Source organism: Saccopteryx bilineata, chromosome 4, assembly GCF_036850765.1.
Source record: "Saccopteryx bilineata isolate mSacBil1 chromosome 4, mSacBil1_pri_phased_curated, whole genome shotgun sequence".
NCBI classification, from domain to species: domain Eukaryota; kingdom Metazoa; phylum Chordata; class Mammalia; order Chiroptera; family Emballonuridae; genus Saccopteryx; species Saccopteryx bilineata.
The window spans coordinates 47,252,298-47,273,941 of record NC_089493.1 but is presented as its reverse complement, the minus strand read 5'-3'; the positions used below and the strand labels follow the sequence as shown (position 1 = coordinate 47,273,941).

Below are 21,644 nucleotides of genomic sequence, written 5' to 3'. Positions count from 1 at the left end.
TTTGAGGCAGGTATGAGTCAAAGGCATAAGAAACAAGTGGTCTTTACTTCCCAAGTTCATTTTACAAAGAGTACACAAAACTAACTTTATGAACTATAACTTGATCCAATAGTTCAATAGAAGACTCAAGAAAAGGACAGAGGTTAGGATTTTGACAATAGACTTTCTCATATGAACAGGTTTAATTTAACATGAAATGCAAAGATTAGAACCATTAATAACACATTTAATACCTACTTCAACTTTAAAACAAATTAAGTCAAAACAGGATAGTGACCAGAATAGTGCTATTATAATCACATTAAAAAGCTTTGACCCAATATTTTAAGAATAACAAATACAGTATATTTCACTCAATTTTATAATCTATTTTTCATAAAAATGTTCCTTAGAAGAGAGGCTTCAGACACCTATGAAAAGCTGAGAATTCAGGTCAGCAAATATGCCAGGATCTACTAATTTACTGTTAAAAAGTACCTTATATTTGCTCTTAGGTACTTAGGGGTTTTTTTTTTTTTTAATTTTTACAAGCATCAACTTGTTCCACTTAGTTCCATTTACTTGTGTGCTCATTAGTTGCTTTTCATATATGCCCTGACCCAGGATTGAACCTACAACCTTGGCACACTGAGATGACACTATCCACCGAACCATTCAGCCAGGGCTTGTTCTTAGGTACTTTAAATATGAGTTACATTTCACACATAAGACAGGTCATACTTGACCTACACTGGAATTATATAAACCTTTAGATGTATATTTAAATTGCTTTACTTTGAATCTTAGCACATTTTATAAGTTGTTTCATTTCTTTGTAAAAAGACTGACCAAGTAATTTGCCAATACAGTATTAGGATCAACAAATGTTGGACTGTACTACAATTTAGTTATATCTAACATGTCCAATTTCAAGTAATGTATGGAAAATGACACACCATTAAATTGTATATAGACGTTCCTTTGAGACAAAAACATTTATTTTATGAATAAGAAACAGCCTTATTCACTGTATGCTTTTTGTGTTTTTTTCATTTTTAGAGAGAGGACAGAGAGAGAGAGGAGAGAGAGAAGGGGGGAGGAGCTGGAAGCATCAACTCCCATATGTGCCTTGACCAGGCAAGCTTAGGGTTTCGAACCGGCGACCTCAGCATTTCCAGGTCGACGCTTTATCCACTGCGCCACCATAGGTCAGGCTCACTGTATGCTTTTTAAAATGAGTAGTACATATAGCAAATACATAACTCAGACTCTGACTATCAAGAAATGATGCCAAACATTAGAAAAATACAATGCAAGAAAAGGTTCAAGTTAAAAAATAATCCTTTGGTTAAAAATCATCCTCTACATAATATTCATTTGTAGTCTAAACTCACAGTATGTCCCACCAGCCCAAAGTAATCTTCTAAGTGTCATATTTGTTGTATTACAATGTTTTTTCAACCCAGTATTTGTGGAAGTCACTGGGTTGCAGCAAACTATTAACTCCAGGAAGGGTATGAAGCCTTGTTGCATTAGCTCCTTTGACAAATGTCTTTCTTAAAAGGTTTTTACTTTAGAAACCTCCGACACATGTAGTTTTCTTCAGATACTGCATATCCAAACTTTTTATAGAAATCAACATTTTGTGGTAGACATTCAAGTGTAATCTTATAACAGTTCAGTTTCTTGCTTAGCAAAGTAAGTGTTGATAATAACCTGAAATTAAAAAAAGAAGGTGGGACAGCATAGAGTATTTGTTAATAAAAATGGATTTTAGTTACTTAATATAACATAAATTTTCAAGTTTATATTAGAAATAGGTTTAGATTGTAGCCTTTCCCACTGTATTTAAATATTCAAATTGTAAGTGGATAAGCATTTAAAGCACCCAAAGAAAGCATTTTAGTTTCAAATATACATTATCTGGTAATCTTCACCCTATTAGTAAATGAGACAAATACTAAACTCACCCTAACCCTCTTTAAAAATAAGTTTTAAGATTATTATTAACACTAAAGACTGTTGATTTTTTATTTTTTCTAACTCTATTCAAATTACTTAGGAACAATCAACATTCCCACATAAAATAGGTAAATAATAGTTTTGTTCTTTGTCATTTTTGAAGCTACTTTAATATTTGTATAAAAAAAAAAAAAAGCAGATACCAGATTAACTCTATTGGTCTAATTAAAGTAAAAACAGCAAAAAACCATATCTTTACAGATCAAAACATAGTAATAAGAATATTCTAACTGCCTTAGGAGTAAAAAAAACTAACAACAAAAAACAACTAAAGATATACAGAATTTTACCTGAAGTATTGTCTCATGTTTGCATATCAATTTGAAGACAGAGTATCTTTATTGAAGCTACGAAATTATAAAAGGTATGATAAAGTGAAAACTAGAATAATAGAAACTGGGCTCTTTTAAAAGATTTAGGTAAATATATAGAGGGTTATATAGTAAAGGCTGTTTCTAAAACAAGAGGCTGAGAATATTTCCTTTGTTTTTAAATATGACAAATGGGAAATCATCTGACTCAACGAAAAGTTTGTTTCCTAATAATATGAGAATATGATTTAAAAATTAGTAACTTACAGCTGTTACTATCTACAAAACAATACACTTCCAAACTTTATGGTAATACTAACATAAAAATAAGTCTAAGCTATAGAGTGAGAATGGGTTCATAAATAATGACACCTAAAATGAACTTTAAACAGGAAGACATGTTAAACAAGTATCAGGGCAAGGAACTGTAAACTGAAACACAAAGAGCATCTTCATTTATCCAGGGTTATCTTGTTTCTTCCTACTTACAGTTTGCCAAGCTGCTTTCCTCTGCATTCATCACTAACAACAACATCTTCTACTCTTCCTCTCTGAAAATATGTACAATGTTTAAAGGACTAAGCATGTAGTTTTATTTTAGGCAAATAAACAAGTGATGGATGGTAAAAACTCACTGACAAAAATAAATGCTTTGTAAACTTGAACTTAAACTAAAATGCTAAAGTTATTTTACTTATTATATAGGGAACAATATAATGAATCAACTTGGCTTAATCTTGTTTTGTCTATGTCCTGAACTTCTCCACCCCATTGTTTTAGCAAATCTCAAAATCTGCATCAACAAAATGTAATTTTGTTATGAATGTACTATATCCATCATTCTACTTCTATACATTCTATATTCTGAAATATATTTCAGATATCCACATACAATTAAATTCTAGTACATAAACCCTACCAAAACTCAACTTAGAGAAAACATTATAAGTGTTCCTAACTTAAAAAAGGAAATGTCCCGGCCCTGGCCGGTTGGCTCAGCGGTAGAGCGTTGGCCTAGCGTGCAGAGGACCCGGGTTCGATTCCCGGCCAGGGCACACAGGAGAAGCGCCCATTTGCTTCTCCACCCCTCCGCTGCGCTTTCCTCTCTGTCTCTCTCTTCCCCTCCCGCAGCCAAGGCTCCATTGGAGCAAAGATGGCCCGGGCGCTGGGGATGGCTCTGTGGCCTCTGCCTCAGGCGCTAGAGTGGCTCTGGTCGCAACACGGCGACGCCCAGGATGGGCAGAGCATCGCCCCCTGGTGGGCAGAGCTTTGCCCCTGGTGGGCGTGCCGGGTGGATCCCGGTCGGGCGCATGCGGGAGTCTGTCTCTCCCCGTTTCCAGCTTCAGAAAAATGAAAAAAAAAAAAAAAAAAGTCCCAATTAGAAAAGAATATAGTATTCTGAACCCTTTCTACTTGGAAACTGATGGGAATTTATGTTAGTCTAGTATATACAAAGTAATGTTTTGTTTTTGTTTTTTAAATAACTCTTTTTGCTAAGGAGTTTCTAAGGAGCTGAACTTTTTTCAGGGCAAAATACCTATTTTATAATAAAAAGCAGTGAGAAAACATTTGTCTAATGGAAAACTCAATGTAGGTTTTGCAAAAAAACACGTCCTCGGCCCTGGCCGCTTGGCTCAGTGGTAGAGCGTCGGCCTGCTGTGCGGGAAGTCCCGGATTCAATTCCTGGCCCGGAGAGGCGCCCATCTGCTTCTCCACCGCTCCCCCTCTCCTTCCTCTCTGTCTCTCTCTTCCCCTCCTGCAGCCGAGGGTCCATTGGAGCAAAAGATGGCCCAGGCACTGGGGATGGCTCCTTGGCCTCTGCCCCAGGCGCTAGAGTGGCTCTGGTCACGACAGAGCGATGCCCCAGAGGGGCAGAGCATCGCCCCCTGGTGGGCGTGCCGTGTGGATCCCGGTCGGGCGCATGCGGGAGTCTGTCTGACTGCCTCCCCGTTTCTAGCTTCAGAAAAATACAAAAAAAAAAACCCCTCATGTCCTCATAAGCATTAATGTGAACACATACCTTAGCACAGGAATGGATGAATTTATGTTCTATTATCAGAGTTGCTGTAGCAACAATCTGTCCTAAAGTCACATCTTCCACCACTGTAACGTAATAATCCCCAGATTTCTTCATGTGCTCAAAAGATTCTATAGAAATTGGGAAGCAAGTGTTAATGTGGCAGACATTGAACTTGATTAGGTACCAGAAAAATATTAGGATTAGCTGACTTTATAATTGAACATAAAAAGCTATTTCACTATAGTAATTTATACTTTGTTTCTAAGAAAATAGTTTAAATGACCAAGTAGTTGAAATATTAGCCATTAATAAGTTGGAATACAGTACATACTTTTAAAGAATATGCTAGCAAAGTAAAATACTAATACATCCATTTTTAGATTAACAAGCACTTAACAAATTGTACATGTGCCACTTCTGTGGCTAATGAATGATTACTTACTTTAAATCAATCTCTTCAACCTTTACAATTAACAGATATTTGAACAAAACAAAACTGCAAACAAAACTTTTTAACAAAGAGTATCTTACATGGCTCCATCCTGTAACTTATTTCCTTTGGAAGCACCTTGTGAAGTAGATGAATTTTTCAAGTAATTTTCCCAAATGGCAAAGATAGAATAAGTACTTTATTCTCAAGTTTGATTTTTAGTGCTTATATTGCTGAAATAATATTCATGCAAAGAGGAATTCCAGAATAAAAACTGGGCCTAATGGTCTGAAATATTTATTTCCATAGTCTCATTAAAGATAGCGGTCTGGAGTAGAAAGAAAATTCAATAAAGGAAAAAAATGAGGATCAAAATCATGATCTTTATCCCAAGCAGGTGAGATAGAGCAGTGGTCCCCAACCTTTTTTGGGCGACATACCGGTTTAATGTCAGAAAATATTTTCAAGGACTGGCCTTTAGGGTGGGATGGATAAATGTATCACGTGACCGAGACAAGCATCAAGAGTGAGCCTTAGATGTAACAGGGAATCTGGTCATTTTTAAAAAATAAAACATCATTCAGACTTGAATATAAATAAAACGGAAATAATGTAAGTTATTTATTCTTTCTCTGCGGAGCGGTACCGGTCCACGGCCCGGGGGTTGGGGACCACTGAGGTAGAGTACAAAACAAAGAAAAAATTGCCTAATGAAGGAAATGAAGAAATTATAGAAAAAAGGAAAAAAGACTTAGAATATTGGATGGAGTCAGGAAGGTTGGTTTTCCTATAACAATAACTAGCTGTGAAAGTAAATACAATAAAAAGAATCTCTAGAGCAGGGGTTGGGAACCTATGGCTTGCAAGCCAGATGTGGCTCTTTTGATGGCTGCATCTGGCTCACAGACAAATCTTTAATAAAAAAAAATTAATGTTAAAAATATACAACATTCTCATGTATTACAATCCATTCATCTCCTACCGCTCATGTTCATGGATGCGGGTGGCTGGAGTCAATCACAGCTGTTCTCCGGGACAACACCAAATTTTTATTGGATAATGTGTAACGTGCACGGGTCATTGTATGGCTCTCACAGAATTATTTTAAAATGTGTGGCGTTCATGGCTCTCAGCCAAAAAGGTTCCTGACTCCTGCTCTAGAGTTACCATCTAGCTTCTTTGCTACAGCAATTATCTAAAAGTAGTCAGGTATTTTGCAAAACATGGTAATTACTACATTTGGATTCTAGAAGAGTTTAGCTATGCAAACATTTAAATTAAAAAGATAGCTAATTTGGACTTCCAATCAGAGGTGGAGTAGGTAAATGTGCTTGCTTCTTCCCACAACTACATCAAGATTACAACTAAATTATAGACCCACCCTTGAGAACTAGCTGAACAAAAGTCCAATAAAGAAGCTACATCAAGACTGGTAGGGGCAGAGACACAATGGGCTGGTCCCACATCCATCTGTGGTGGTTAAGAATTGGGAGGGACATCTCAACTCTATACAAAGGTCCCCAGTCCAAAGCAAAGAGTCCATACAACAGTTGGCTGTGAAAATCAGTTGGGATTCAGTCCTGGTGAGATAAAGGGCTGCCAGATACCCAGGCATCCTGTTAAAGGGCCTGAGCACAGACTCATTCACTCAACACTCATCCTAAGCTCCAGAAAAGGGACAGCAGCTGGAAAAGTATGAGGACACACAGGGAGGAACTGCATTGTTGGACTTCAAGGCAAGGGCTGGAAGCACAGCTCTTTTGGACTAAAGTGATAGCAGGCACCATCCACCTGGCTAATACCACTCTCACCCCACCCTGCTGACACTGAGATGCCTGACCCCACCAATTCACCTGTTTGGCCCAAACCTCTTTGAGAGGCTAATCCACATAAGTGGCCAGCCTATGACCACACTGTGGAATTCCTAAAACCTCAGAGGTCCCCAAACAAGCAGTGGCTGGCCTCAGCATGCCCTGTACCTCTTGCTAAACAGTCCCAAGCCCAGTCATAATGGTGGCCAGCCTGGGTTCACAGCATAACCACTTCCAGGTGCCTCCACGCCCATCACAGATAGGCATCAAGTGCAGCTAACTTTTATCTCTTAACCAGGTTGGACACAGGTAGTAGCTGACTTTGGCTTGCATCAAAAGGCCCCAGAATCAATACATCTGGTGACCAGCTTCCAACCACACCTAGTGCCACCCAATTAGCACTTCAAACAATGCACCCAAAGGGTGGACTCAGCAGGACCAGAGCCTCCCTAAAGCTAGTCCCACTCTGGTGTCCGTCCACACACAACAGCTTGTCAGCTGTAGCACAGCCACTCCTCAGTCAGCCTGAGGGTCAATATCACTCACTGATGTGCCAACGGCAATAAAGGCTCAACTACAACAGAAGGGCACACGAGAGACACCCATGGAGCACCTGGCTCAGGCAGACAATGCCACTGGGCCCCAAAGGACACCTATTACGTAAGGCCTACCAGGACTGGGAGACAGCAGATCTACTTAATACATAGAAACAGAAGTAGCCAAAGTGAGAATACAAACATCCCAAATGAAAAAACAGGACAAAATTCCAGAAAAAGATCTAAACAAAATGGAAGCAAGCAATCTACCAGTTGCAGAACTCAGTACAGTGGTTATAGCCTGACCTGTGGTGGTGCAGTAGATAAGGCATCGACCTGGACTGCTGAGGTCATCTGTTCAAGACCACAGGCTTGCCCAGTCAAGGCACATATGATAAACAGCTGCGAGTTGATGCTTCCTGCTCCTCCCTCCCCTCTTCCTTTCACATTCTCTCCTGTCTCTAAAATCAATAAATAAAATCTAAAAAAAACAATGGTTATAAAGATAGTCAATGAATTTAGGGGAAGAATACACGATCTTAGTAAGAACTTCAACAAAGAGACAAGAAACAAAAAAAAACATTAAAAAGAAATGAACAATACATAACAAATGAAAATACATTAGATGAAATCAACAGCAGATTAAATGAATTAAGAGGATCAAATCAGCATTTTGGAAGACAAGGTAGTGGAAAACACCCAATTGGAAGAGCAAAGGGAAAAAAATTTTGAATATAACGCCAGTTGAAGGGATCTCTGGAACAACATCAAGCATAACAACATTCATATCAGGGATCCCAGAAGGAGAAGAGAGCAAGGGATTGAAAACCTATTTCAAGAAATAATGGCTAAAAACTTCCCTAGCCTGGTTAAAAAAATAAACAGAAGTACAGGAAGTACAGAATCCCAAACAGAAGGAACCTAAGGAGGCTCACATGAAGACATACCATAATTAAAATGCCAAAGATTAAAGACAGAGATTTTTTTTTTTTTAATTTCAGTGAGAGGAGAGGAGAGAGGGAGAGAGATAGGAACATCAATTTGTTCTTGTATGTCAGGGGTCGGGAACCTTTTTGGCTGAGAGAGCCATGAACGCCACATATTTTAAAATGTAATTCCGTGAGAGCCATACAACAACTCATGTACCTTACGCATTATCCAATAAAAATTTGGTGGTGTGCTGGAAGACAGCTGTGATTGGCTCCAGCCACCCGCCACCATGAACATGAGCAGTAGGAAATGAGAATGTTGTATATTTTTAATGTTTTTTTTTTTTAATTAAAGATTTGTCTGCGAGCCAGATGCAGCCATCAAAAGAGCCACGTCTGGCTCACGAGCCATAGGTTCCCGACCCCTGCTGTATGTGCTCTGACCAGGGATCGAACCAGCAACCTCAGCAATTTAGGATGATGCTCCAATCAACTGAGCTACCCAGCCAGGCCAAAGAGAATCTTAAAAGCAGCAAGAGAAAAGCAGTTACCCCCAAGGGAACTCCATAAGACTGTCAACTGACTTTTCAACACAAATTTTGCAGGCTAGAAGGGATTGGTAAGAAATATCCAAGAATTGAAATGTAAGGTTGTAGAACCAAGATTACTAAATGCAGCAAAACTCTCACTTTGAATGAAAGGACAGATAAAAGCTTCCCAGACAAGGAAAAGCTAAAGGAGTTCATCACCACCAAGCCAGTATCACATGAAATGTTAAAGCATTTTATTTAAGATGAAGAAAATAAAATATATGAATAAAAATATTTAAAAAAATTCTCATTGACAAAGGCAAATACAACTGTGGGATCACTAACACTAAAGCTAGTACAAAGGTGCCTGACCAGGCAGTGGCTTAGTGGATAAAACGTTAGCCTGGCACACTGAGGATCCAAGTTTGAAACCCCAAGATCACCAGCTTAGGGTGGCTGGCTTGAGCATGAGATTACAAACATAAACCCGGGGCCCTCTGGCTTAAGCCCAGAGGTCGCTAGCTTGAGCAAGGGGTCACTAGCTCAGCTGTAACCCTCCAATCCCGGCACGTATGAGAAAGCAACCAATGAACAACTAAGGTGCTGCAACTATGAGTTAATACTTTTCATTTCCTTTCTTGTCTGTCCCTCTCACATGAAAAAGAAAGCTAGTACAACAGTTAAAAGGCAAAAATAGGAGGATTATTTATAATTATAACAATAAATTAAGGGATACATATAACAAAAAAAGTAAAAACAAAACAAATATGAAGGGATTAAGCAAAAATGGTAAGGATTATAGAATGTTCAAAATTAAGCAAACATCAACTTAAAATAGACTGGTATAAAACCAGCTTGGTATATGTGAAGCATATGGTAACCCAAATCAAAAATCTATAAGAGATGTACATTAAATAAAGAAAAATGGGCCCTGGCCGGTTGGCTCAGCGGTAGAGCGTCAGCCTGGCGTGCTATAGTCCCGGGTTCGATTCCCGGCCAGGGCACATGGGAGAAGCGCCCATTTGCTTCTCCACCCCCCCCTTCCCTCCTCTCTGTCTCTCTCTTCCCCTCCCGCAGCCAAGGCTCCATTGGAGCAAAGATGGCCCGGGCGCTGGGGATGGCTCCTTGGCCTATGCCCCAGGCGCTAGAGTGGCTCTGGTCGCGGCAGAGCGACGCCCCGGAGGGGCAGAGCATCGCCCCCTGGTGGGCAGAGCATCGCCCCGGTGGGTGTGCCGGGTGGATCCCGGTCAGGCGCATGCGGGAGTCTGTCTGACTGTCTCTCCCCGTTTCCAGCTTCAGAAAAATACAAAAAAAAAAGAAAAAGAAAAATGAATCAAAACACAACACTATATAGAAAGTCATCAACACCCTGGCCGGTTGGCTCAGTGGTAGAGCGTCGGCCTGGCGTGCTGGAGTCCCGGGTTCGATTCAGGGCACACAGGAGAAGTGCCCATCTGCTTCTCCACCCCTCCCCCTCTCCTTCCTCTGTCTCTCTTCCCCTCCCGCAGCCGAGGCTCCATTGGAGCAAAGTTGGCCGGGGCGCTGAGGATGGCTCTGTGGCCTCTGCCTCAGGTACTAGAATGGCTCTGGATGCAACAGAGCGACGCCCCAGATGGGCAGAGCATCACCCCCTGGTGGACATGCCGGGTGGATCCCAGTTGGGCGCATGCGGGAATCTGTCTGACTGCCTCCTTGTTTCCAACTTCAGAAAAATTAAAAAAAAAAAAAAAGTCATCAACATACAAGAGAGCAAGAGAATAAGAAAGCAAGAAAACTACAAAAACAAAAAAACAAAAAAAAAAAGGGAATAACTACATACCTATCAAGAATTATTTTAAATGTAAATTAATTAAATGCACCAATAAAAAAATTGGATGGATAAGGAAGATGTACATATATACAATGGAATATTACTCAGGCATAAAAAAGAACAAAGTCTTATCATTTGTGACAACATGGATATAGACAGTATTGTGCTGAGTGAAATAAATTGGACAGAGAGACAAATACCATATGATTTCACTTATACAGTGTGGTGCAAAAGTAGGTTTACAATTGTTCACATGGAAAATAATATAATAATTAATAACTAATAATGTAAGAATAAACTGTTTCACATACTCACAACTGGGAACCTACTTTTGCTCCACCCTGGAAGTGGAATCTAAAAAAGTAAATGAACAAGCAAAAGAGAGACATACATATAGAGAACAAACCGATGGTTGCCAGATGGAAGGGACTGAGAAGTACAAACTGGCTTACAGAATCGTCAAAGGGACGTAAAGTACAGCATAGGGAATACAGCCAATACTATTGTAATAACTTACGCATGTTGTTATTTGAAAAATCAGGGGAAAACTTTTTAAAGGATATGGCTGTCTAACCACTATGCACCTGAAACTAATACAAAATCGTACTAAATGTCAACTGTAATTGTAAAGAAAAATTTTTTCTTTAAGACAAAAAAAATAGCTAATTAGTTATTTGAATAATTTCTATTTGAAGAAAAACATATGTAGTATACACCGAACAGAGCCCTAAACAAAAGTAAAATCTTGTTTCCCTTTATTTCTTTTAATTAAGAAAAAAAAGGCTGTAGTACTTACTCATAAATTGTTCAGGATTTACAACTCCAGTCTCTGTGAGCTGACCTAGTACCTTAAAAAAACCTAGTTTTGCAAAAACAGATTTTAAGTCATGAGAAGAACAAGTGAAAGTGGCATCAAATGCAGCAATGTCTTAAATAAGCATGTGGGATTGTGGGCAATTATTTTTTAAAAATTTTAATAAATCATTTTAAAATTATTTCAAAAGATTAAATTGAAACGCTTTACTCTTTCTAGAATCACTACATAAAGCAGAGAATAGTTTTTGGAATAGTGCATAAGATTTTTGGAATAGTGCTAACCTTACTATTCAATATTTACAGAACCAATATGTACATTTTTCAATGTAATTTGTATAAATAAATGCAATGTATGCCTAATTTTACCAAATGGTTTTACTTAAAAGTACAAAAGTCTCAATGACCAAATATGATACACTACAAAATATAAATAATTGTTGAGACTATAATTTTAAATATTACAGATTAGTTTCATAACTATTATCTTTAATGGGAACAGCATATTTTAGCACTTTGAGAATCTTAACTTTTACACACTCAATAACTAATTTAACCAAAATTAGTTTCTTCATATTTCCTACCAAAAGGAAAACTGTAAAAAGTTGATTTTCAATTACTAAAATTTAAAGAAATCATTTTGGAGAATTTAGATGCTAAAAAACAATGTAGACAAAACCTTTTGCAACTTATCCAAGGCCAATTATCTCTACCCTCATTTCCCATCCAGCTTCTTAAAGAGGATTATTCCTCATGTGCCATTATACAGGGGGTCCTGGGTTACAACACAGTACCATTCCCATGACAGTGATGTAACCCGAACTATGGTGTAAGTCGAAACACACCCTAGCCTAACACAAATGGAACACTTGCACTTTTAACAGTCCAAAACGGCATAGGTAAGCGTACTGGGGGACGCCAACTCCTCACTCATATGCCACGTTACTGCATCTTCTTATGCTGCATGCAACCAAACTAGTTCACCCATGTAGTCCGTAAGTACTACGCTAAAGGCCTAAGCTGAAACATATCTCGATTTTATTAAGTTTTTATGAGAGTGAGCATCATAAACTCAAAACATCATTATGTTGAGACTGTTTTAACCTGAGGACCCCCTGTACATGATAATTTCACCTTTATAAGAAGTCTTTTTGGCCTGACCAGGCGGTGGCGCAGTGGATAGAGCGTCGGAATGGGATGCCAAGGAGATCCTGAGGTCGCCAGTCGCCAGCTTGAGTGCGGGCTCATCTGGTTTGAGCAAAGCTTGAGCCCAAGGTCGCTGGCTTGAGCAATGGGTCACTTAGTCTGCTATAGCCTCCCCCCCCCCCCCCCGTCAAGGTACATATGAGAAAGCAATCAATGAACAACTAAGGTGCTGCAACGAAGAATTGATGCTTCTCATCATCTCTCTCCCTTCCTGTCTGTCTGTCCCTCTCTCTGGCTCTCTCTGTCACAAAAAAAGTCTTTTTGGCTTCTTCCAGGAAGGAGTAGTGCTGTACTTAAGTCATTTGAAAGGTTTCAGTAATATCTGGTCTTAGCCATGACACATACACATTGAAATTGAGGGTCCCAGTCACTTTAAAAATTATATATAAAAAATAATTAAAAGCCAAGCATTGCCTGACCAGGCAGTGGCGCAGATAGAGCGTCAGACTGGGATGCGGAAGGACCCAGGTTTGAGACCCCGAGGTCGCCAGCTTGAGCGAGGGCTCATCTGGTTTGAGCAAAAGCTCACCAGCTTGAGCCCAAGGTCGCTGGCTCAAGCAAGGGGTTACTCGGTCGGCTGAAGGCCTGCGGTCAAGGCACATATGAGAAAGCAATCAATGAACAACTAAGGTGTCGCAATGAAAAACTAATGATTGATGCTTCTCATCTCTTTCCGTTCCTGTCTGTCCTCTTTCTGAATCTCTCTCTCTCTGTGTCTCTGTAAAAAAAAAAAAAAAAAAAAAAAAAAAAAAAAAAAAAAAAAAAAAAAAGCTAAGTATTATATATATATATATATTTTTTTTGTATTTTTCTGAAGCTGGAAACGGGGAGAGACAGTCAGACAGACTACCGCATGCGCCCGACCGGGATCCACCTGGCACGCCCACCAGGGGCGATGCTCTGCCCACCAGGGGGTGATGCTCTGCCGCGACCAGAGCCACTCTAGCGCCTGGGCTATCTTTGCTCCAATGGAGCCTTGGCTGCAGGAGGGGAAGAGAGAGACAGAGAGGAAGGAGGGGGTGGGGGTGGAGAAGCAAATGGGCGCTTCTCCCATGTGCCCTGGCCGGGAATCGAACCCGGGTCCCCCGCACGCCAGGCTGACGCTCTACCGCTGAGCCAACCGGCCAGGGCCTATTTTTTTTTTAAATTATTGCCATCATCATGATGTTCATGGAGAAAACAGAATGTTAACTATAATTCTAACCAGAATTTGTAAACTGAGTCCATACCTCTATTTAAATCAGCTGTGCAAAGAGGCCTCAAAACCAAACCTTCTCCAGGATGTGTTGGGGAAATGGCTGGAGAAAATAAAGCTGTGTTCTGGCTCCAGTCCACTTCTTGGAGTAGACTTGGGTCAAACATAGGTGTTTCATCAGGTTTCATCTTTGCAGGAAGGTCTAAAATAAAATTTTTAATGTTAAGGCATTTAATTTTAACAGAAGGAAAGTTACTATGATTGCTGAGAAAGTTAATGTCTTAATAAAAATTAATGCAATTAGAAGAATTCAACAGATATACAAGATATTTTATTTTAGCCATCCTGAATCTAACACTAAATGTCACAACTACAGATACATAGAGAATGCATGGTTACTATCAAAGAAGAAACAAATGGCTAAATTTAAAAGTTTTAAACTTTAAAGTCCATTTTAGGCAGGTCTTTTCAAACATTTTTTCCTATGGGAATGCTGTAAATAACTGGCTTTTCATAGGCTCTACCACTTTTTTACATTATTGGATTTTATTACTGGGCTAAGAAAACATTTGCTGGTCTTACTTGCCACTAAGGAAGAGTTATTGGGCATATGACTTGGCTTTTTTTATATGAACCATGAAGTGAAGATAACCGATGAATTGGCTTAAATTCCTTAGTTATTCTCTGCATTCATTATATGTAAGATTTGGTATCAACTGCGATAAATTCACAGTAAGAGTATCTGCTAGATCTATTTTCACAACAGGTTTTCTAAAAGTCTGTAAGTTTCTCAGATGCATTTAAGTAACTTTAAGAACAGCCAGTGTGCCTGACCAGGTGGTGGGGCAGTGTCCTGGGACGCTGAGGACCCAGGGTTGCCATCTTGAGCAAGGTGTCACTGGCTCAGCTGGAGCCGGCTGGTCAAGGCACATATAAGAAAGCAATCATTAGGCCCTGGCCGGTTGGTTCAGCGGTAGAGCGTCGGCCTGGCGTGCGGGGGACCCGGGTTCGATTCCCGGCTGGGGCACGTAGGAGAGGCGCCCATTTGCTTCTCCACCCCCCTCCTTCCTCTCTGTCTCTCTCTTCCCCTCCCGCAGCCAGGGCTCCATTGGAGCAAGGATGGCCCGAGCGCTGGGGGTGGCTCCTTGGCCTCTGCCCCAGGCGCTGGAGTGGCTCTGGTCACGGCAGAGCTACGCCCCGGAGGGGCAGAGCGTCCCCCTGGTGGGCGTGCCCGGTGGATCCCGGTCGGGCGCATGCGGGAGTCTGTCTGACTGTCTCTCCCCGTTTCCAGCTTCAGAGAAATAAAAAAAACAAACAAAAAACAAAAAAAGAAAGCAATTAAACAAAGTACCACAATGAATTGATGCTTCTCATCTCTCTCCTTTCCTGTTTGTCCCTCTCTCTTAAAAAAAAAAAAAAAAGGAATAGCTAATGTCTCACATGCTATTGAAAAATGATTATGCTATTTTCTTCTTTTTTGAACATTTAGAAATCAGCAGGTCCTAATAAAACTGAGACTAAAATAATAAGATATAAAGGTAGAAGGAATGAAAAACATATAGAGCATAAAAATGGAAGGGAGATGATGGAAGAAACAGGGTCTTCCTTACAATCACTAGGAAACTGTAAAGCATTTCATTCCTACCCCTATACCCAGTTAAAGAAACTATTCTTTTTGACACCTGCCTCTAGCTCCTTGAAACAAAGAATTTCAAGATAGTCCTCAATATTATACTACCATAAAACAAGGAAGCAATACAGGAAAAATTAAAGTCCATTTATGACAATTTTCCCAATAACCCAACTCCCAGATGTCCCCTACTTCATAAATCACAATATGCTTACGGGCAACTCTTCTAAACTTTTTCTTAAAGGTTAATTAAACTTCTGCCTGTGTAAGGCGATATAATTATACAGGTAATGCTGTAGTAATAGAGGCTTTGGTAAGGTAGATGGTGTAACAATAGAAGTGAACACTATTAAGCACTTACTACGTGCCAGGCACTGTTCAAAGAACTTGACAAACTACTAATTCATTTACTTCAACAGTCTTACAAAGTAGGGAAAATTATCTCCACTTTAACAGATGAGGAAATGCCGGCAGACATGTTAAGTGACTTGCCCAAGGTCACAAAATTAGTGGAGCCAGGATTTAAACCTAACCAGGGGCAGAGCATGAGCTCTGGAATCAGACCTGGTGTTCCAATGTCGGCTGTGTGACCATGGCTAAGGTAGTTAAACTCTGAGGGTCTGTTTTCTCATTTGTAAAATAGAGAGGAAATTACTGGCAGGATGAAATGAATTATTGCATACAAGCACCTGACAGCTTGCCACACACTTGCAAGTGTTCATTCAGCAAGATATCCTTTAGTTAGCAATTAACTTAAAATTCATGTTTATAAATTCTTGTTAATTTTTTTTACCTTTAAATTAACAAGCCTGGCACTATGCTGGGTATGGGAGCTACAAAAAGAACAACAGGTTGTCTATTACGTTTATGTTAAATTAAAAGTATTAAAAAAAAAAAAGTTAGTATTCTTGGATAGGAAAGAAGAAATGTTTTAAGATCATAGTTTATTAGATAGAATACTGAGAAGTTTTTTTTTTTATTTTCCCCCTCAAAAAGGACTCAGATTTTGCTATATCAACACTATACCTGGCTCTAAGAATAGTAGGGGAAGGAAATAACTTTTGATAATTAAAACAATCATATCAAATTTAAAAAGCTTGCAGTCCATTTGAAACTTTTTTTTTTTGGTTAATTTTAGTGAATACATTTTAGTGTTTGTCAATGATAACTGGGCCCCTGAGGCTTTTGTGCTGCAAAACCATCTAAATGATGGGTAACAAAGTTGTTTTTCAGATATGCAGATAAGCAAGTTAAATAGTTATCAATTATAGTAAGTAAAATGTGTACATTTAATGCAGAAGCCAGAAAGTAGTAAGAATATAAGTTCCTCAAGGCAACACACTACTTAAACATTTTGATGTTCACGCTATTTAAACACACAGTTGCAACCAGAAGTTTAAAGAAAATTCAGGGGAATTTAGATAAACATTAAGGCAGTTTCAAATTAACTAGATTTCTTTTTTCTTACAAAGTTGCCTGAATTTACAATAAAATGTAGCCTAGAAAACATGCCAAATGGGTTAATAATTACCAGAGAAGGGGGAAGAAGTACACAGAAGAATAAGAATTGGGAAGGCTTTACTAATGAATTTTAAACAGTAAATTCTAATATTTTCCTGTGCATTTCTTCAAACAGACAGTCTTATTCCATGAATGATCATAAAACTCAATGATATTGGCTAACATTTATTGAAGTGCTTTCTATTTGTTAACTCTTAGAAGTACAATGAAAGATGTATCATCATTATTCCCATTTTGCAGACCAAGAAGCAGGCCCAGCAATTTGCTCAAGATACAGAGCTAATAAGGAAGAGACTTAGATTTAAAAACAAACTACAGGGCCAGCATCATGGCTACTGGACCTGTGTGGTTGCACAAGTCTCCAACCTGGATTAATTCTCTGCTGTCACTGTCTTGAAATTCTGAATAATTTTTTAACTTTAGAGCTCTGCATTTTCATCTTGCACAGGTTATCACAAGTTATGTAGCCATTCCTGCATGACTCCACACTGGACTCCTAGTACCGAAGATGCACTAATGAAAATGAATTCCCTACTTTACTGTACAATAGTTAAAGGCATAGTCAAAAGCAGCTCTTGTAACCTATATGAGGAAATAAAAATTCCAGGCTAGTCAAAATACATTAAACAAAACATTCTGGATACAAATAAAAGTTCCTTAACTAGGCAATCAGAAATTAGTATCAAAATGTTTTAAGAGCCTGACCAGGCGATGGCACAGTGGATAGAGCGTTGGACTGGGATGCGGAAGGACCCAGGTTCGAGACCCCGGGTTTGCCAGCTTGAGTGCAGGCTCATCTGGCTTGAGCAATAAAAGCTCACTAGCATGAACCCGAGGTCACTGGCTCGAGCGGGGAGTTACTCGGTCTGCTGAAGGCCCACGGTCATGGCACATATAAGAAAGCAATCAATGAACAACTAAGGTGTCACAACGAAAAACTGATGATTGATCCTTATCATCTCTCTCTGTTCCTGTCTATCCCTCTGACTCTCTCTCTGTCCCTGTAAAAAAAAAGAAAAGAAAAAAAAATGTCTTAAGAACTATTTTACAAAAACAGAGCCATTGCCTGACCAGGCGGTGGCGCAGTGGATAGAGCGTCAGACTGGAATGCGGAAGACCCAGGTTTGAGACCCCGAGGTCGCCAGCTTGAGCGTGGGCTCATCTGGTTTGAGCAAAAATTCACCAGCTTGGACCCAAGGTCGCTGGCTCAAGCAAGGGGTTACTCGGTCTGCTGAAGGCCCACGGTCAAGGCACATATGAGAAAGCAATCAATGAACAACTAAGGTGTCACAATGCGCAACGAAAAACTAATGATTGATGCTTCTCATCTCTCCGTTCCTGTCTGTCTGTCCCTGTCTATCCCTCACTCTGACTCTCTCTCTGTCTCTGTAAAAAAAAAAATTAAATAAATAAAAATAATTAAAAAAAAACAAAACAGAGCCATACTTAAGGTTGGTCACCTTCTTTTATCTTACCCTGTCCCCATATAGTAAAATTCTGCTGCTGTCCAATTAATATGCTGGACAAGCTAAAGTAAGATGTGGTTTCATACCAAATTTGAAAAGATTTTAGAAAAGAACAAAATAGGTAAATTTATTTGGTTTACGAAGAAAATACTTTAGCATCTTAAGGTGCCCCCAAGTACTGCAAAACTAGGCAATTTCAGAACAAAATTGTCTCGTTGCTTGAAGCTCAATCTTATCATTATCACTGGGGTTATTTTAAATATTTTAGATTAAAAAAAGTAAACCCTAACCCTCTCTCTCTCTCTATATATATATATATATATAGTATTTCTCAAAAACCTTTCTTGCCCTGGCAGGGTGGTTCAGTAGGTAAAGCATCCTCCTGCACACCCAGGTCATGGGTTCAATCCCCAGTCAGGGCACCACAGGCAATCAATGAGTATACAACTAAGTGGAACAGCTGATGCTTCTTTCTCTCTCTCTCTTCCCCCTCTCCCTCTCTCTCAAATCAATGGAAAAAAAATTTAATTACAAAACAATTTTCCTATTTAACTGCTAAATTAGTATGCATTTACAACGCTCACACAGGCCTAACTTTAGCCCAACAAATGCCTAGTGAATAAATAACAAATGGCATTAAGATTTATCTGGAGGTCACATTTCAGAAAATCCAGAAGGAAAAAATATTTATAAATTGCCACAAGTGATATAACAAAAACCATACACCTAATTCATTTTTACTAGGATCACATCAGGTTTTGGTTCAGTTGATTATTCTTTGGACACAATTCCAACAATTTGATTTCCCAGCATCTATAGTAGACTAGAATACAAATTCCTAGCCTCCATAGCAGGCTAGAAGCAAGTAATTGAAAGCAACAAGTAATAGACACTGGGAATGAAGATTTTAAGTTGATATAAAAAAATGTTAAACAATAATCTAAGGCCAAATCTAAACTGTATTATGTATTTCAAGAACTCCTGGGGCATCACTAAACCTCTTCAGTACATGGTGAATAGGAAAACCGACTTGTGCTGTTTGGGACTAGGGTTTGCCCACATACATTTTATAACAATTTCAATAATAATTTGACTGAATTTTGTGTGTGTGTGTGTGTGTGTGTGTGTGTGTGTGTGACAGAGAGAGGTACAGATAGGGACAGACAGACAGGGAGAGAGATGAGAAGCATCAATTCTTAGTTGCTGCTCCTTAGTTGTTCATTGATTGCTTTCTCATATGTGCCTTGACAGGGGCTACAGCAGAGCGAGTGACCCCTTGCTCAAGCCAGCGACCTTGGGCTCAAGCTGGTGAGCTTTGCTCAAACCAGATGAACCTGTGCTCAAGCTGCTGACCTCGGGGTTTTGTACCTGGGTCCTCCTCGTCCCAGACCAGCGCTCTATCCACTGTGCCACAGCCTGTTCAGGCTGACAGAATTTTTTATCTAAAGAACACTCAATTCGCTGATGACTTCAACAGGCCTGGTCATATTAATAAATGGTGCAATTACACTTCACTTGAGAATTTTAAAAAGTATTCCTTGAGCCCTGGTCGGTTGGCTCAGCGGTAGAGCGTCAGCCTGGCGTGCGAGGGACCCAGGTTCGATTCCCGGCCAGGGCACATAGGAGAAGCGCCCATTTGCTTCTCCACCCCTCCCTCCTTCCTCTCTGTCTCTCTCTTCCCCTCCCGCAGCCAAGGCTCCATTGGAGCAAAGATGGCCCGGGCGCTGGGGATGGCTCCTTGGCCTCTGCCCCAGGCGCTAGAGTGGCTCTGGTCTCTGGTCCCGGCAGAGCGTCGCCCCTGGTGGGCGTGCCGGGTGGATCCCGGTCGGGCGCATGCGGGAGTCTGTCTGTCTCTCCCCGTTTCCGGCTTCAGAAAAATACAAAAACAAAAAAAAAGTATTCCTTGATTGTTTATTTGATCCTTATAATCTAAACATAATTCCCAGTCTGTGGACCAGGAAATTGAAGCACGTGGAACTTCCAGGAATTGACCCCAAAGTAGCACACAATTGAGTGAATTGGACTAGAGTCCTATTGTTTTCCCATCTTGAGCTCTACACTACCTTATTAAATTGACACCAATCATTACATCATCGTGCCAGACTGGTAGCTCTGTCTCCCCTATGCTAAAAAAAAATCAGCGAATTCTGCCTAAAAAGAACCGATCTAAATGATTTCTTGAGATCCATTTCTCGATTCATTCATAAGTGGATATGTTAACAAAAGTAATCCTATTATCACCCGTTCCATGTTGTATGAAATTGAGTTCGGCTTACATAAACATAATAAGTTCCTATAACAGAAGTCAGAGTACTCAGTGTTTCTAGGGGCAGCAGCCCCGGGAAAAGTGACAAAGTATGTCCCCCTTTCCAGCAGTGAAAGCCCGATTTAGTCAGTGCAGAAGGTGATCTTCAGAGCAGGAGCATGTCCTCAAGTGGCTCACAACGCCCGTGGGGTGCGTCTCGGGAAGGAACCGCGGGTAGAAGGAAAAGGGGTGCTGCGCATTCATGCCCATTCAAAACCGATGGCGGCGGAGACTGAGAGCTGTCTCAACCCCCCTGCCAAAGCCCGGTGAGCCAAGAGTTAGTTTCGACCCCGGTCCCTGCTCCGGCCCTGCCAGGGACACCCTTGCCTGGCGGGACCACTGGCCATCATCCCTAACCTCTGCTCCAAGCGTTTGTCCGCTCAACTTGCTCCGAACCGCGCTCTACAGCCTCGTGTGCACGCACCCAGGTGGCAAGGGTAAATGCCCGGCTCGTCAAACGGAACCGCCCGCTCCTGACCCAGGGCCTAACTCGCCTCGCCCGGGGGCAGCTATCACACCTGTTGGAGAAAGCTGAAGGCAGGCCCACACTGGCACCCAGGACCCCCGGCCCGCTTCGCTCTCGCTCCCCGGCCCCCAACCCTCCTCACCCGTAGAGGCCCCCGTAGTCGGCGCTCCTCTCCGGGACCGGCGGACTCTCACCCACCCGGGTACACAACACTGGATCCGGATCCTGCTTCAGCGCCAGCCCCACCTCCTCCACCTCCCGCGCCACAGCCTCCACCACCGTCGCCAAGACGTGGCAGCGCCAATGCCTCCACCCCGCCCCCGTCCGCTTACGCAGGGCCTTACGCAGCGAGAGGAGGCGGGGACACGTCCCGTGGGCGTTGCAGAGGCGTGGCCTGTGGCTATAAGTCAGCGCGCGGGCCGGGGCTGGACACATAGCGGGGGCCCCACCCCGTAGCGGCCGGGAGGTCCAACTCTGATTTTGCTCCCTATGGCCTGTCCCACAGCTTAGGTATGTTGGTTCAGCGGAGATAACTCTACCTGGGTGTCAGCCAAGAGCTGTAGTGGTGACTAGTGTGGGCCTGAGATACTCAGAGGCCAAAGACTGGGTCTCTTGCCCTTTTCATTTTCCCCTACTGCCCCTTTCCTTAATAGTCAGTTCAGCC

General features: G+C 41.0%; 1 protein-coding gene across 4 annotated transcripts in view; it reads right to left on the bottom strand.

Moving 5' to 3' along the window:
* GNPNAT1 (glucosamine-phosphate N-acetyltransferase 1) overlaps window positions 1–21,287 on the bottom strand; it is a 211,468-nt gene extending 190,181 nt beyond the window's left edge. Inside the window, exons 1-6 of one of the 4 annotated variants that reach the window (XR_010731442.1) lie at window positions 21,123–21,287; window positions 13,627–13,794; window positions 11,175–11,237; window positions 4,333–4,460; window positions 2,802–2,863; window positions 529–1,695 (exon numbers count right to left, since the gene is read on the bottom strand). Coding sequence is in view for 3 of the 4 variants with exons in the window: in XM_066278027.1 (XP_066134124.1) it covers window positions 1,548–1,695; window positions 2,802–2,863; window positions 4,333–4,460; window positions 11,175–11,237; window positions 13,627–13,780 (555 nt within the window). In the remaining variant the exon portion in view is untranslated. Of the gene's footprint in view, window positions 1–503; window positions 1,696–2,801; window positions 2,864–4,332; window positions 4,461–11,174; window positions 11,238–13,626; window positions 13,795–21,122 lie in introns of those variants that run through there. The other 3 variants (XM_066278027.1, XM_066278028.1, XM_066278029.1) reach the window with 3 other exon arrangements.
* Between the last annotated feature and the right edge of the window lie 357 nt (window positions 21,288–21,644).